This window comes from Elgaria multicarinata, chromosome 13 (assembly GCF_023053635.1).
Source record: "Elgaria multicarinata webbii isolate HBS135686 ecotype San Diego chromosome 13, rElgMul1.1.pri, whole genome shotgun sequence".
Lineage (NCBI taxonomy): Eukaryota > Metazoa > Chordata > Lepidosauria > Squamata > Anguidae > Elgaria > Elgaria multicarinata.
The window spans coordinates 22885606-22900515 of record NC_086183.1 but is presented as its reverse complement, the minus strand read 5'-3'; the positions used below and the strand labels follow the sequence as shown (position 1 = coordinate 22900515).

The following is a 14910-nucleotide window of genomic DNA, read 5'->3' as shown; positions in this document are numbered from 1 at the left end:
AGTGTGTGTGTTTGTGTGTGTGAGAGAGAGAGAGGGGGAGAGAGAGGGGGGGAGACAGCAGAGGGAACGTGTGTGTGATGCTCTCACAACTTCTGGGGGATGGTTGTGAGTACCCAGTTGTGCAGAAAGGCACTCTGTGCATGCTCAGAAGGCTTATTTTAATTATATTACTTTATATGTTCTAGAAATGAGCCCTAAAGAACATTGGAGTCTGGGGCTGGGCAGTGTGCCACTGCGCTCTGTGCTACTTCAGCTTTTGACACCCCGTCTGCTCACACTTGGGTCCTTTTGGCCCTCAGCCCCTTGGTTCCACACCCCTGCTCTAATGTCTACATTAAGAGTATTATCTTGCAGACATATGGAGTGGCGGAATCTGTAGAGATGTAAAATTTCCAGAAATTTTGAAGCCATGGGGGAATATTTTTTTTCCGGGGGGTAATGGAAATGTTTGGATTTTTTTTTTTAAAAAAAAAAGTAGTAGCACTTCTTTACAGATTGACTTTAGGAACATAAAATATAATTATGTCCAATGTGGTTTGGCATGAAATTATTACATTTGGAAAATTAAAAGTACAGTGTGAGTGAGCATTAAAAGGGGGCAACATGGCAATTTTAATTGGGGTCTCCTCTTATGTTCATAATTTGAAACCTAGTTTCTGCTAGCACAATGTTGTTGGCAGTAGTAGAATGACAGAGTGGGATACTGCCCCTGTGTTACCACATGGTAGGAAAGGGTAAGGTAAACAGGACTGGCTAATCCCCAGTTTAACAAGCAAAAAGCAGCAGCAACAACCCTCGCCCACATGTATACAGGACTGTGAGAGAGGAAAAGAATGTGTGTGTGGGGGAGAGAGAGACTCTTTAGTTCTGTGTGTGTGTTTAATGGAGCCTTTGCTTCCAAGCATGTGTAAAATGCACCCTTTTTGCCAGCAGCACCCTCCTTTTTAAAGATAAAGAGATACAAATTGGCACATTGGAAGGTCTTAAGGAGGGCTTTCCGTATACGAAATTTTAATCAGATTGTTTCATTCGTTGATTATTACATATACATTTTAAATTTTCCTCCCTTAAACCCTTGCAGTTTATAGTTTTCCACAGCGAAGGAACATGTTGGTCAGTAGGTCCATAGAGGCGCTATTCAAAGCAAGACAAGGCTGGTCATTTCCACCCAAATGTCTTGTCAGTTTCAAAAGGAGTCCTTTGGCTGCTTCTGAATCCCTTTGTGTTTGTGTGTGTGTGTGCGCACGCGCGTATGTTTGTATTTCCATTTCCATCCTACTCTGCAATCTTAGGGGCTCTAATTTGGAAATGCATCCATTGAACTCAGTGGGATTTATTTACTGAGTAAGCATGCAAAAGAGTTGTCCGCCGTCTTACGTAATATTCTACTTTGGTATTCTGTAACAAGAGAAGCAAATCCCAGTGCAAGACCCTGTTGAGCGAGGGGGAGATGTCCCCACTTCAAACAACCAATAAATGGTAGGAGGAGGTACAAAGAGGGCTTTAGCCATGCAAAGTCTGAAGAAGATCCATTCATGCCTTGATTTTTTAGGATTTTTTTTAGGATTAAAAAAAACCTTATTCCAGTCTTCTTCAACCTGGTCCCCTCCAGATCTATTGGATAGAACTCCCCCACCCCTCTACACTGCAAGCCCAGCCATAAAAATAGAGCCTGCTGACTCAAGTGTAGAAGCTTACTCACTCAATACGCCAGCCAGCCAGCCAAGCAGCACATTCACACTGTGGAAATGTGGATGATTGACTTCTATGAATCTGAGCAGAAACGCTCTCCTTTTCTCCCCCCCCCCCCGACGAGAATCAGCAGCCAGTTAGTGTTTCCCACTCCCCTGGACACTGCGATTGGAGGACAACATGGTCAGGGACAGCGTTGTGGCTATTCCTAATTGGTTAGCCACAGAAGTCAATATCAAAGCTATCCCTCACCCCACTCAGCATCTTCCAAATATGGAGATATTCAAGTTACACACACACACACACTCACACTCACACACACACACACACACCAGGATAATTTTGGATAATCATGCCAATTGGGCATGATTCTGCTCTGATATTAATAGCTGGGTTTCGAAGCAGCCAATCTCTGCACTGGAAGGTCAAATGCTCTGTGGATGTTCACGTTCCAGAGCAGAGTGTTCACCCTTAGTACTCAGTGCTTACACTGACGACCTTTTGGAATAATGTCTTGGGGTTTAACTAGGTCAGCTATCCGTCTCTGGGGTACATGGCCAAATCCGTGACGTGGATGGTGGCCTGTCACTTCTTGCGGGTGGGGTGGTTGAGTACGTGAATCTTGGGTGGCTGTCTATAAAAACAGCAGAGGCTCATCAAGGAAGCCTGAGCGTGGGCAGCAGAGACTCAGAAGACTTGAAGAACCAAGAGGTGAGTAAGGCAGGGGCGAAACGCAGGATGTGTGCAATATGGAGGCATCTTCCAGGTATCAATAGCATAAACAGAAGTAGGCAGCGGAAGTTGGTGGCTTCAATTTCAGTGGGGCTGTGAATCCATTCCCAGGTTTAAGTCAGAACCAACCAGAATTATAAAGGATCTATCCACAGTGCGGAACCAATTAAGGACTGCATTTCCTCAGGAATCATCTGTCAGCTGACACATAATAATAATAATAATAATAATAATAATAATAATAATAATAATAATAAATTTATTTCTTACCCGCCTCTCCCTTTGGATCGAGGCGGGGAACAACATTAGTACAGGAATCAACACATTTTAAAAATTCTTGATTTTATATTAATCTGGGTAGGCCTGCCGGAAAAGGCTAGTCTTGAAAGCTGCCTTAAAATCTCAGAGAGAGTTAATATTACGAATCTCCTTCGGCAGGCCGTTCCATAATCCAGGGGCAACAGAAGAAAAGGTCCTCTGGGAAACTGATGTCAGCCTAGTCTACGCTGACTGAAGTAAATTCTCCCTAGAGGACCTGAGTGTGCGGGGCGGACTGTATGGGAGAAGGCGATCCCGCAGGTAACCTGGACCCAAACCATTTAGGGCTTTAAAGGTAATGACCAACACTTTGTACTTTGCTCGGAAACTAATCGGCAGCCAGTGGAGTGATTTTAATGCTGGGGTAATATGCTCACCCCTAGATGTACCGGTGACCAACCTGGCTGCCATATTTGAACTAGTTGAAGTTTCCGAACTAGGTACAATGGTAGCCCTATGTACAGCACATTGCAGAAGTCAAGCCTTGAGGTTACTAGCGCGTGCAGAACTGTCTTTAGGTCTTCTGACTGTAAGAAGGGGCGCAGCTGGTGTATCAGCCGAAGCTGATAGAGGGCACTCCTGGCCATCACGTTTATCTGGGCTGCCATTTGGAGTGACGGATCCAGGAGCACCCCCAAACTGCGAACACAGTCTTTCAGGTGGAGTGTAGCCAAATCCAGAACTGGCTGACACACCTCCAAACCTAGGTCAGAGCCCTTGACAGCAAGCACCTCTGTTTTGTCTGGATTCAGCTTCAGTTTGTATTTCCTCATCCAGCCCATTACCACCTCCAGGCATTCGTTTAGAGGAGACACAATATCATTAGCTGATGCTGTTATTGAAGGCATAGAGAAATATATTTGGGTGTCATCAGCATACTGATAGCACCCCATCCCATGCCTCTGGATGATCTCTCCCAGCAGTTTCATGTAGATGTTAAACAGCATTGGGGATAGGATGGCACCTTGTGGTACGCCATACAACAGCTCCTTCTTTGAGGAGCAACTATCCCCAAGTATCACCATCTGGAATCTACCTGAGAGGTAGGACCGGAACCACTGAAGCACAGTACCCCCGATTCCCAAACCCCTCAGGCATGCCAGAAGGATATCATGGTCGATGGTATCGAAAGCCGCTGAAAAGTCCAAAAGTACCAGCAGGGACACGCTCCCCCTGTCAATACTCATGCGATGATCATCCACTAAGGTGACCATAGCTGTCTCAACTCTGTATCCTGCCCTAAAGCCGGTTTGAAACGGGTCAAGAAAATCTGTATCATCCAAAACTGCTTGGAGTTGAAAGGCAACTGCCCTCTCAATCACCTTGCCCAAAAATTGAAGATTTGATACCGTCTGTAATTACTAAGGTCCAGGGGGTGCAGGGAGGGCTTTTTTAGAAGTGGCCGTACCAGTGCTTCTTTTAAACATGATGAAAACTCCCCTCCCTGAGATAATAATAATATTTTGTAGTTGTAATCTAATTGCATCTCCTCCCTGGGCGACCAGCCAAGAAGGACAGGGATCGAGAGGACAAGTTGTCCTCCTTACTTGTCCAAACAGCTTGTCCACAACTTCAGTACTCACCAACTGGAACTGATCCAGTGTAATCCTACTCACGGAGTTGCTGGACACCTCATCTTCAGCTTCTGTTATAATGACGGCATCTAAATTGGCTCTTATCCGAGAGATTTTATCTGTGAAATGATAGTAAAATGCATCACAGCGAATTACTGAAGGTTCTAAAACTGGGTTCAGGGGAGAAGGTGCGTAAATTAGACCCCTCACCACCCTGAACAGTTGTGCTGGATGCAAATTCGCAGATGCAATGTGGGCTGAGAAGAAAGTTTTCTTTGCTGCATGTATTGCCACCCTGCAGGAACGAAGATGTTCTCTATATCGTGTCTTGTCGGATATGAGTCGAGTTTTCCGCCATCGGCGCTCCCGTCGTCGACCTTCCTGCTTCAATTTCCTGAGATCTTCTGTGTACCAAGGTGCTCGATTGGAAGCAGGTCAGAGGGGACATTTGGGGGCAATCGTGTCGATAGCCCTAGCTAGGTCTTGATTCCATCTATTGACCAGGGCTTCCATCTATTGACAACACCAGGCATAGCATCCTCTAAGGCTTTCTGGAATCCAAGAGGATCCATGAGCCTTTGAGGGTGGACCATCTTAATAGGTCCGCCACCCCTCCAGGGGCGGATGGTAGCCATGAGACTAACTCTGATCAGAAAATTGTCTGTCCATGACAACGCAGAGGTATTTATCACCTCCTCCCACATATCTGTCTGTTTGGAACTGAAAATAGCATCGAGGGTGCGACCTGCTGAATGTGTGGGTCCAGAGACCAATTGGGATAGGCCCATGTTTGTCATGGATGCCATGAACTCCTGAGCTGAACCTGACAAACCGGTCCCGAATGGGATGTTGAAGTCACCCAGGACCAAAAGTTGCCCATGCCAGTCGTGGGTGGGGCCAGAGCAAACAGTGTGTATTTGGGGCATCCTTTTTTCTTTAATTCTATCTACACTAGTACTAGCCCCCTTTCTCTCCTTCTTTCTGCCACCCTTTCTCTCTCTCTCTCTCTCTCTGCTACCCTTTCTTTCACACTCTCTCCCCTCCTCCTTCCAAAGCTGCCTGGGGAGGGACAGATCACTCTTGCCCAAAGGAAGAAACCATCATTCTCATCTTACACTCACCCTAATTCCATTTTATATTTCCTCTCCTCCTACTCCTTGTGTCCTGGGCTGCTGTTGGTCATGCACTAGGAGAAGCCAATATGAAGACATCCTTTGCCGTCCTGCTACTTCTGCTGGGTAAGTTGAACTGAGAGAGTAATTTAAGCTTCACCAGAAGCTGGTGTCTAGAAATGGGTAAACGAACGTGTCAAAATGAGTGAAAGATCATAGAAGGTGCTTTCGGCCCTGAATGGAAGAAGGTCACACCAAGAATCACTGAGGTGCTTCAGCCCTTGTTAAGTCGTTAGCTGGTATGGGGCCTTGCGTGGGAATCCATAGGCCCAGCAGCCTCCTAGATTCCTACAGCTTCTCTCCTATGTCCAGAATAGGAATGTGCAAATTAGCAAAATTTGATCTCACCAGAATTTTCCACATTCCATCTTGAAACTCATTCCAAATTGAATCCCTACCAGACTGCTTTTTAAAATCTATTGCATGAAAATAGTTGCGTATTTATATATCTACTTTTCTAACGTACGCCTCCATTGTGTGCATTTTTGAAACGTTCTCGTTCTTTCCCCATTGATTAAACTTGTGCACATTTTTCAAAAGTGCATTTTTATGCACATTTTCCCAATGTACGCATGCTGTCGAGTGCATTGGTTTTGACCCTCAAATCAAATAACAATAAATAAATACCTGGCAATTTCAGTTACACCATGTAGATCTGGCATGAGATTCACAATTCTCTCTCTCTCTCTCTCTCTCTCTCTCTCTCTCTCTCTCTCTCATGCACACAGGTTCAGCCCTGCCTTCCCCAGTACCTGAAACAAGAGAAACCAAAGGTAAAATCGGATGCATGCATATTTTTTAGCAAACAGAGTTATTTAAATGATCCAGATCACAATGGGCAGATAAATCCTACTGATGACATTGTTGATGACAACCCCCCGATTTAATTTGAAAAACTGAAAATAAATTTATAATCATCATAGTTGCGAAGGGCGGGGGGTAGGGATGTGCAAATCAGCAACATTTGAGCTCTCTAAGGCCTTAGCTAGACCTACCTTTTACCACGCAATGGAGGAGTGAAGATCTCACATTGTGATTAACGCAAGATCCCTCCTCCATTTACACATAAGGCGCGACGACCTCAGGAAGAGAGGCGACGTGCCTGCCATTTCTAAAATTTTCTTAAAGCGATGGCAGCGCACGAACACTCATGCACTGAAGGTAAGTGGTTTTTTAAATTTATTTTGGTTTTCCCGCTCCACCCACCCTAACCCCGATGGGTGCAGCTCTCCCAGCTTTGAGCGAGTAATCGAGTGGAGCTGTGTCAAACCGTGGAAACGGGCCACACGTTCCGTAGTCTCGGGCTCAGCCCGGGACCGCGGAAAAAGCAGGCCCAAAGGGGAGGGCTGTATCAAGTGAGGTCAAGTGAGGGATGATCCCTCCCTGATCCTGGGATCCCCTGTGCATCATCTGGATGCACAAGGATGATCCTGAGGTTCACCTGGTCTAGCTAAGGCCTGAATTCCACTTTAAAGTTTGTTCTGATATGTGTCTGTATCAGATTGCAACCATTACCTCTTTTCCTTTTGTTATGTCAATGAGATTTAATATCAGTTATGATTAGCTGGACCCACTGATTTCAATGGGACCCACGTTCAATTAATTTCATCTAGATCTGACCCTATATAAACCATGCACTTCAAAGCAAGCTTGATCTAATAATAAGAGGACTACATTCAAAAGCTTGTGCGATATAAGTGTTGTTTTTTAAAAAGATATTATATGGTTTGCAAGTCTTATAGGGAGAAGGCTACACTGAGGCTTCCTTCTGTGTAGCTACGCATAGGATGGCAGTATAAGGGTCCATTTTAACCTTAAAATTCCTGATTATGGAACTTTACACATTCTCATGGGTTCCCATCCCCCCTGATGACACACAACAGCATCTGCTTTCTCACAGGTTTGAGTCAGGTTTGAGATATCAAGGCATTCTCTCTTCCTTCCCTCCAGAACACCTTTTACATCCCTATGAGTCAGCTGTAGGAGATATGAAGACCCCCAAAGATGATGATGGGACGTCACCAGAGGTCCCCATTTCAGAGCCTTCCACCTTCAATGGCAACACCTTCTACAGCGATAATGTGCGTATGACCCCATTTGTCAAAGAGCAAGACCAAAACATAGGAACATGGCGACCATCCCAGTTCTAGTTTGAGTGGTTTGGCTGCCCACTTTGCATGAGTGGTACCCTACAGTCATAAAAGAGGCATTTCATGAAAGACTTCCATCTTCTCAGAAGGGGAACAGTCCACAGCAAAAGCAATGCCTCTCAATCCACAGATCTGTCTGCTCAGAACTGAAAACAGTATCGAGGGTGCGACCTGCTGAATGTGTGGGTCCAGAGACCAATTGGGATAGGCCCATGTTTGTCATAGATGCCATGAACTCCTGAGCTGAACCTGACAAATTGGTCCCGAATGGGATGTTGAAGTCACCCAGGACCAAAAGTTGCCCATGCCAGTCGTGGGTGACTTCAACAGCCATAAAAGGGGCATTTCATGAAAGACTCCCATCTTCTCAGAATGGGAACAGTCCACAGCAAAAGCAATGCCTATCAATCTAGGAATGTTTGGTGAGATGATGGACAAGGTTCCATTTCGTGGTGCAGCTAGCACTGGACCTTGGGGCCAAAATCCTCCCCCATCCCCCATAACCCCGCCCCCCCAAAAAACCTGTCACCGAGAAGGCCACTGGTGATGAGGGCTTCAGAGTAGCAGAAGCAGACTCCATTTTGTTCTTGTTACAATTGTTACAACTCCCTATGATTTAAGGGAGTTTATAATGCAAAAGTGCACAGGTTCAGAATATATATATATATATATATATAGGATTGGCAAATAGTTTTGTTGTTTTTCTAACATATAAGTAAGGTAGTAGCAGTTGTAAAGCATAGAATGGTGTGCAGATGGGGATATGATGGGGATATGGAAGAGAAATGTTCGTTGTATACTTCACAATGGAAGTAACACACACTGCTATCTAAAGAGGGTCCTCTTAAGACTGTGAAGTCCATGGTCTAAATTTACCTAGCTGCATGTAGGAATGATGGAGGAATCCACCTGGGGTGGTGGTGGTGATGTCCACTGAGCTTTAATCAGTTCAGCCCCCCGGACTTTGACTCACTTTCCCACATGTTTCTGGGTTTCTAATTTTATTTGTGGAAAAAGCAGTTTGCTCATTTCCCCCCCATATTTACCTGTAATTTGTGCAAATTGCTTTTTACATGTTTTTTTTTAAAAAAAAAACACACCCAGAAGTCCCTGGATTCTGGGAAGAAATCCATGTCTTGGCTCCCAAATGCAAGCTGAGTTGAGACACTGTGGGAATCCAACAAGCGTCAAAAAGGGCCAGATTTCATGGCACCGGGCATTCCTAGCTGCAGCATTGGTTTCCTCAACACAGGATAATATGATACCTGGCTGAGAACATTGCTGTCAAAATATTGGAGGGGCTGGTACCTACCAAGGTTCCCATGACCCACTGACTTTGAAACTACCCAGTTTTGGAGAATCTTCCTTTGGAACTTCAAAATGATCTTGATAGGCTGGAGTGCTGGGCTGAAAACACAGTCACAAGATGGGGGATACTTGGCTCAGCAACACTACAAGCGAGAGGGGACTTGGGACAAGCTGAATATGAGCCAACGGTGTGATGTGGCTGCACAAAAAATAAAAAAATAAAATGGCATTTTGGGCTGCATGAATAGAAGTATACTTCTAAATCGTGCAACGTATTTGAAGAGGCCTTCAAGAGGCAGCTGGACAACCATCTGTCAGGGATGCTTTAGGGTGGATTCTTGCATTGAGCAGGGGGTTGGACTCAATGACCTTTACATGGAGTCGTCTTTTGAGAAGTGGAACAGAATGAGGTACCTGTGTTGTGGCTAAAATGTGGCTGAGACAAAGGCCATAATTAATTCTAGCTCTGTAACATCTCATTCAAATATGCTACCTGGACTTTATTTGAATTACATGTAGTAGCTACTGCCACTGGTGAAGTATTTATTCATGTTGTGACATGCTGCCATGTAAGAACCCAATGATAGGTAAGAATCTAATTCTGAAATATTAGCCTATTAACATTCCAACTGGGCAATTCAAAATCTCCATTATTAAAAACTAACTACATTCTTTAATTAAATGCTCATTTGGCTCCAACCTCAAGAAATCAGATCAATGAGGACGATAGCAAACATAGCTAAAGCAAAGAGGAAAGTGCGGCCTAGACTTAATGGTTGAACTGCGGGCTCAGTTGAAGAAGCCGAGGGACCGCGGACAGAGGCAGGTAAGGGAGAGTGGGGGTTACCAGGCCCTGCTGCTGTCGCTGCATGGGCAACAGCGACAGCGCCAGGGCCCGGTAAACCCCACTTACCTTTCCGGCGGAGCTCCGGATCGAGGCAAAGGATCCGCCTTCACCTCGATCCTCTTCGCCATGCTCTGCCGGCCCCCCAATCCTCTTCGCCTCCGAATATGCCGGTCCGATTAGAAGCGGAGCACATCCCTAACTTACGCCACAAGAAATGGTCCTAAATAGTCAATCCCACTTTCCTCACCTTGGAGGACTTCTTGCCTGGAAAATCATGTTGCGAAGGACTCACAAAACACAATTCCATGTCTAACTCTGCACAATCCATTCGTTGTGGTCACCTTTATGGACAGACACATCTGTCAAACTTGGTTTCATTCAGTTTCATGCATATTTCTCAAAATATACACACTTTGTATGCACATTTCCAAGTATACACATTTTCTGCAAGGAGTTTCCTCCTAAAATGAAGTGGTTTGTGCACATATATGCATTTTATGCATTCCTCTCTGTAATATCTGAATTTTGGCTCACTTATTTTTTTTAAAAAAATTGTGAACTGCTTTGCAGATTTCTTGAAAGGGCAAATATTGACACATATCTGTGTCCTGTTCGTATGTAGGATCACAAAGTGTGAATTTGATACATTTGCATTAAAATGTGAACCAAACAAATTCCTCACCCATCCCTCCTTCCTCCTAGAAGCTGTAGGAGTGGAAGGTGGCGTTCGCCACCTAGTGGCCGTATCTGTGCTTCTCTCTGTCCTTGAAAACAAGCCAATGTGTAAGGATCCTGGGTAGAGCATGCTTTTATGGCCAGGAGGGATGAAAGGCTCCATTCAAGTTTGGGGTGGTTGTGGTGGTAAAGAGAAGTATTGGGCTGGTGGTGAAAAGCAATGGGGGCTGGGGGCTTGGATTTCGGTGGGGCTGTGAATTCATTTGGGGTTTTACTCAGAACCTGCTAGAACTCTAAAGGCAAATAATAATAATAATAATAATAATAATAATAATAATAATAATAATAATAATAATAATAATTCTTACCCGCCTCTCCCTTTAGATCAAGGCAGGGAACAAGAGTAAGTATAAAATATTATTATTATTATTATTATTATTATTATTATTATTATTATTATTTTATATAGCACCATCAATATACATGGTGCTGTACAGAGTAAAACAGTAAATAGCAAGACCCTGCCGCATAGGCTTACATTCTAATAAAACCATAATAAAACAATAAGGAGGGGAAGAGAAAGCAAACAGGCACAGAGTAGGGTAAAACTAACAGTATAAAGTCCGAACAAAATCAAGTTTTAAAAGCTTTAGGAAAAAGAAAAGTTTTTAGCTGAGCTTTAAAAGCTGTGGTTGAACTTGTAGTTCTCAAATCCTTTAGAGTTCTGGATGGTTCTGAATGAAACCCAGAATGGATTCACAGCCCCACCAAAATAAGATCCAGCAGCCTCCACTGCACTCCCATGGACCAAAGTAACAACCGGGATCAGGCCCATCGGAGGAGCCCACCCTCCACGGGCACTGCCCAAATCCAATTAAGGACCTGCTCAGCCAAGCTTGCTGGTACCCAGGGAAGAATTTCAGCTTCCCAGGGTTAAATGCCACACACTTGCTTCAGGGTGGATGGAGAAGTCATTACATCTCCAATAGGAGCCAGGCTCTAGTGACTAATGGGTCCTCTTTTCTTTCTGTCTTTCTCTGAAATGACAGCATAATGGGGGCTAGTGTGTCCTGAGGCCCCATAGTGAGTGAGAACAATAGCACTGCTAAAGGAGAGGGAAGCCACATCCGCCTGGAGGGGAGAGGAACAGGGACCCAACACCTGTTAATGGTTAACTCTGCTTGTTCTCTCCTTGCTTCACCTCATCAGCAGCCGAGAGCCAGCAGGACATCAGCAGTCAACAGTGTCAGAGACTCCATATCATCAAGGTGAGGATGATGGAACTAGGTTACCAGGGTCCAAATCGATGGAGCTTTGATGCATTTCAGAGCTGTGCAGGTGATGTGCCCTTAAACATGGAGACTTCCTGGGTACATCTACACTTTGCATCAGTCAAACCGGCCTAACCAATCTAAACCTGGAGGCAAATGCCATGTTAGAATAATGAGCCTATTTATCATGATCTCCCTTACCTTTTGATCAAGCATTATTATTATATCCTGAGAAGGGTAGTCAATTTATTTCTTGATGCAACTGCTGGGCATTGAACTGCAGCCCAATGCTAGAAATGAAGCAAGCAAAGCTTGGTTTTCATGCTACGAATAACAGCACCTGCTGATCTCTATTTCATGTTCAGCAATCAAGAGTACAAAGCATTGTGCAATTAGGTGGGGTCTAAGCAAGTGTGGGGAACACACGGATAGGGGTGTATGAATTCTGCTAAATCCATTCCATCTGTGTTCTGTGGATTTTCTGGCATGTTTCGTTCCAATATTTGCTCGTTGCCAGAATCAGTTTTTTTAGGGATTTTGCTCCACTTGTGCTAATGCACATTAGCACTAATTCTCATCTGCTAGTGTGCATTAATGCTAATGCGCATTAGTGCAAGGGTGGATTTGCACAAATTTTCCCTAAATGTTAAAATAAATAAATTCAAAACCAAATGGTCTGCAAATTTGTGGAAACCGACCACTAGGAAAAAACCCAGTCTGCTGTAGAATCTGCAGGCCAGGTTTATAGAAATTTGAACTCATTTGAATCCGCTGCAGATTTTAGCTTCATCCCACATACCTGTTTCCCTCAAATTATCCCCTTTAGCGTAAAGCTGCTGCTGCTGTTGTTGCTGGTGTTAGCTAAATCACACCCTGGGCGGCAGTGCTCCTAAGATCCTTTGCATACCAGGAAAAAGGCTTTAGGGGGAAATGTAAAAAAATCATAAAAAATCAACGGATGACCCAATCCAATTCAAGTTTGGTGTGCTTAAAGCTCTCCTTAATATCTATTACTGTGCCAATTTTGATGCCTTTATCTTTAAAACTTACGCAGATGTAAGCATTTGTTTAATTTGAAGTTTAAACATATCAAATCCTCCTCCTGCGCCCCCAGTGGCTGCTCAGAGAACAACAAAAGATTCGCTCCTAAAGAGGTAGCAAAATAGGTCAGTTCTTTCGGCTTTATAGCACAATTAAAGCAGGATGCCTGGGAGTACTTCACAGTCAAAGCAATTATAAACTGGAAAACTCCAGGGTCCTTTGCACGCTATTCACAGTCATTGCACAGTATAACCCTGGTGTGATGAAGCTCTTTGTCCAACATCCCTATGTGTGGCTCTCCAGATGTTGTTGGACTGTAACTCTCATCAGTCCCAGCCACATAGCCAATGGCAAGGCATGATGGAAGCTGCAGACCAACAACATCTGGCAGGTCACCCCTTCCCCTTCCCTGTAATTGATTAATAGATGGCTCAGGTCTTCTAGCAAGAAGAGAATCTGGCATTTTCTCCTTTGCCCACCCATCTGGCAGGCACCACTTCCTCCATCACATCCTATTGGCCTATTGTTCTTCTCTTTTTTCCTGCCTCTGTCTGAGAGAGAAAGAAAGGCAAGTGGGGTTGGTTTTGAGTCATTACCCTTGCTCTCCTCCACAGGGAGCCAGCTTTAACTAACTGTTGCTTGGGAATGATTCATTATTCATCTGCCTCCAAGCTGTTGAAAATCACACAGTATGTGGGAACCACATGTCCAGGGGCTGTAGGAATCCGCTTTCCTTGGTGAAGTATTACAGCACAGGCCTGGAGAGTTACGTTGACAGAAGACTGCCCGGGCTTAGCAGGGCTTTGCTGTTATCTTCCTCCCCGTTAATTGACCATTGTTCAATCCTAGACATGTCCTGTTGGCTTCCAGTAACTAACATGGAATCAACAACCAAGGCAGACTAACTCAGCAAACAGAGGGGATTAAAGATGTGGATTCAGGGTACAAGCAGGGTGATCAAAGGAGTTTCGGCTGAGAGGGAGGGGGGAAGAAGGAGGAGAGATTTTCCTACTTAAACTCTGTGTATGCTCAATAAACTCACTTGAGTGGCCTCGGTCGCTTCAAGTCAGTTCAACCCTCAACCCTCAGATGTGTGCGTGAGTATTTACTACACCTTGGGTTCATTATATCTCACCTCTTGATCTGGACTCCATTGATGTCCATGCTGTGTGGTTTTCCTGACAGCCACTATGCCACAACACACACGGTAAATGCACTATGCAGTCTAATTATTATTTATTTATTTTATTTATTTAAAGCATTTTTATAGCGCCACCTCACCATTTCTGGCATCGAGGCGCTTTACAATAACATATAAAACAATTCCATTAAAACCCTCACCCCACATTAAAACAATTCCATTAAACCCCTCACCCTCAAACCATTAAAAGCCTTCAACCCCAATTTAAACCACCCCCTCCCCAGACTCTTGTGAAAATAAAAACACCTTACAAAGGCATTTGAAGCAATTGAGAGCTGGAGCCTGTCTAATCTCCAGTGGCACATTATTCCATAACGGGGGGGGGGGGGGCAGCCACTGAAAAAGCCCAATTTGTAGCGGGGGACCATCAGGGCACCCTGCTCCTGAGAGCGAGTCTGCCAATGGTGAGACACAGGAGAAAGGCGAGTGTTCAGGTATCCAGGACCCAAGCAATGCAGGGCTTTATACATGGTCAACAAGCCCTTGTAGCGCACCCTAGCAGCCATCGGCAGCCAATGGAGCTCTTGAAGCATCAAAGTGATAGAAGACCACTTTGGGAGCCCCTTGATCAACCTGGCTGCTGCATTTTGTACAGGCTGTAGGCATTGGATTTGCTTCAAGGGAAGCCCTGTATACAACAGGTTGCAATAGTCCAGTCTGGAAAGAACCAGGGCTTGGACTGTGGTGGTAAGATCTCTTACAGCCACAAAGGGGGCTGACTTAGATCAAGGCCACAGCATGTGTGATTGTGTTGTGTTGTGTTGTGTGTGTATGGGGGGGGGGATTCACACCCATGTTATATTTCCATTCCAAATCAATCCACCTCCCCATAGCTGCTCTTTGGCCTGTGGGGTACTTGGTTATCCTCCAGAACTTAGTGTGTCTGTGGGGAGAGAGAGCACGATTCAGAGCAGGCAAATGGTATGGGT

At 44.7% G+C, this 14910-nt stretch overlaps 2 protein-coding genes across 2 annotated transcripts in view; one reads left to right on the top strand and one right to left on the bottom strand.

Annotated features, from left to right (window-relative positions):
* The window catches only part of LOC134407723 (leucine-rich glioma-inactivated protein 1-like), a 183778-nt gene that overhangs the window by 26698 nt on the left and 142170 nt on the right, over positions 1–14910 (bottom strand). The window lies entirely within an intron of this gene.
* Positions 7477–14910, top strand: part of LOC134408356 (IgGFc-binding protein-like) — a 65139-nt gene continuing 57705 nt past the window's right edge. The window contains exon 1 of the mRNA XM_063140610.1: positions 7477–7573. Within this exon, the coding sequence (XP_062996680.1) occupies positions 7477–7573 (97 nt within the window). The remainder of the gene's footprint in view (positions 7574–14910) is intronic.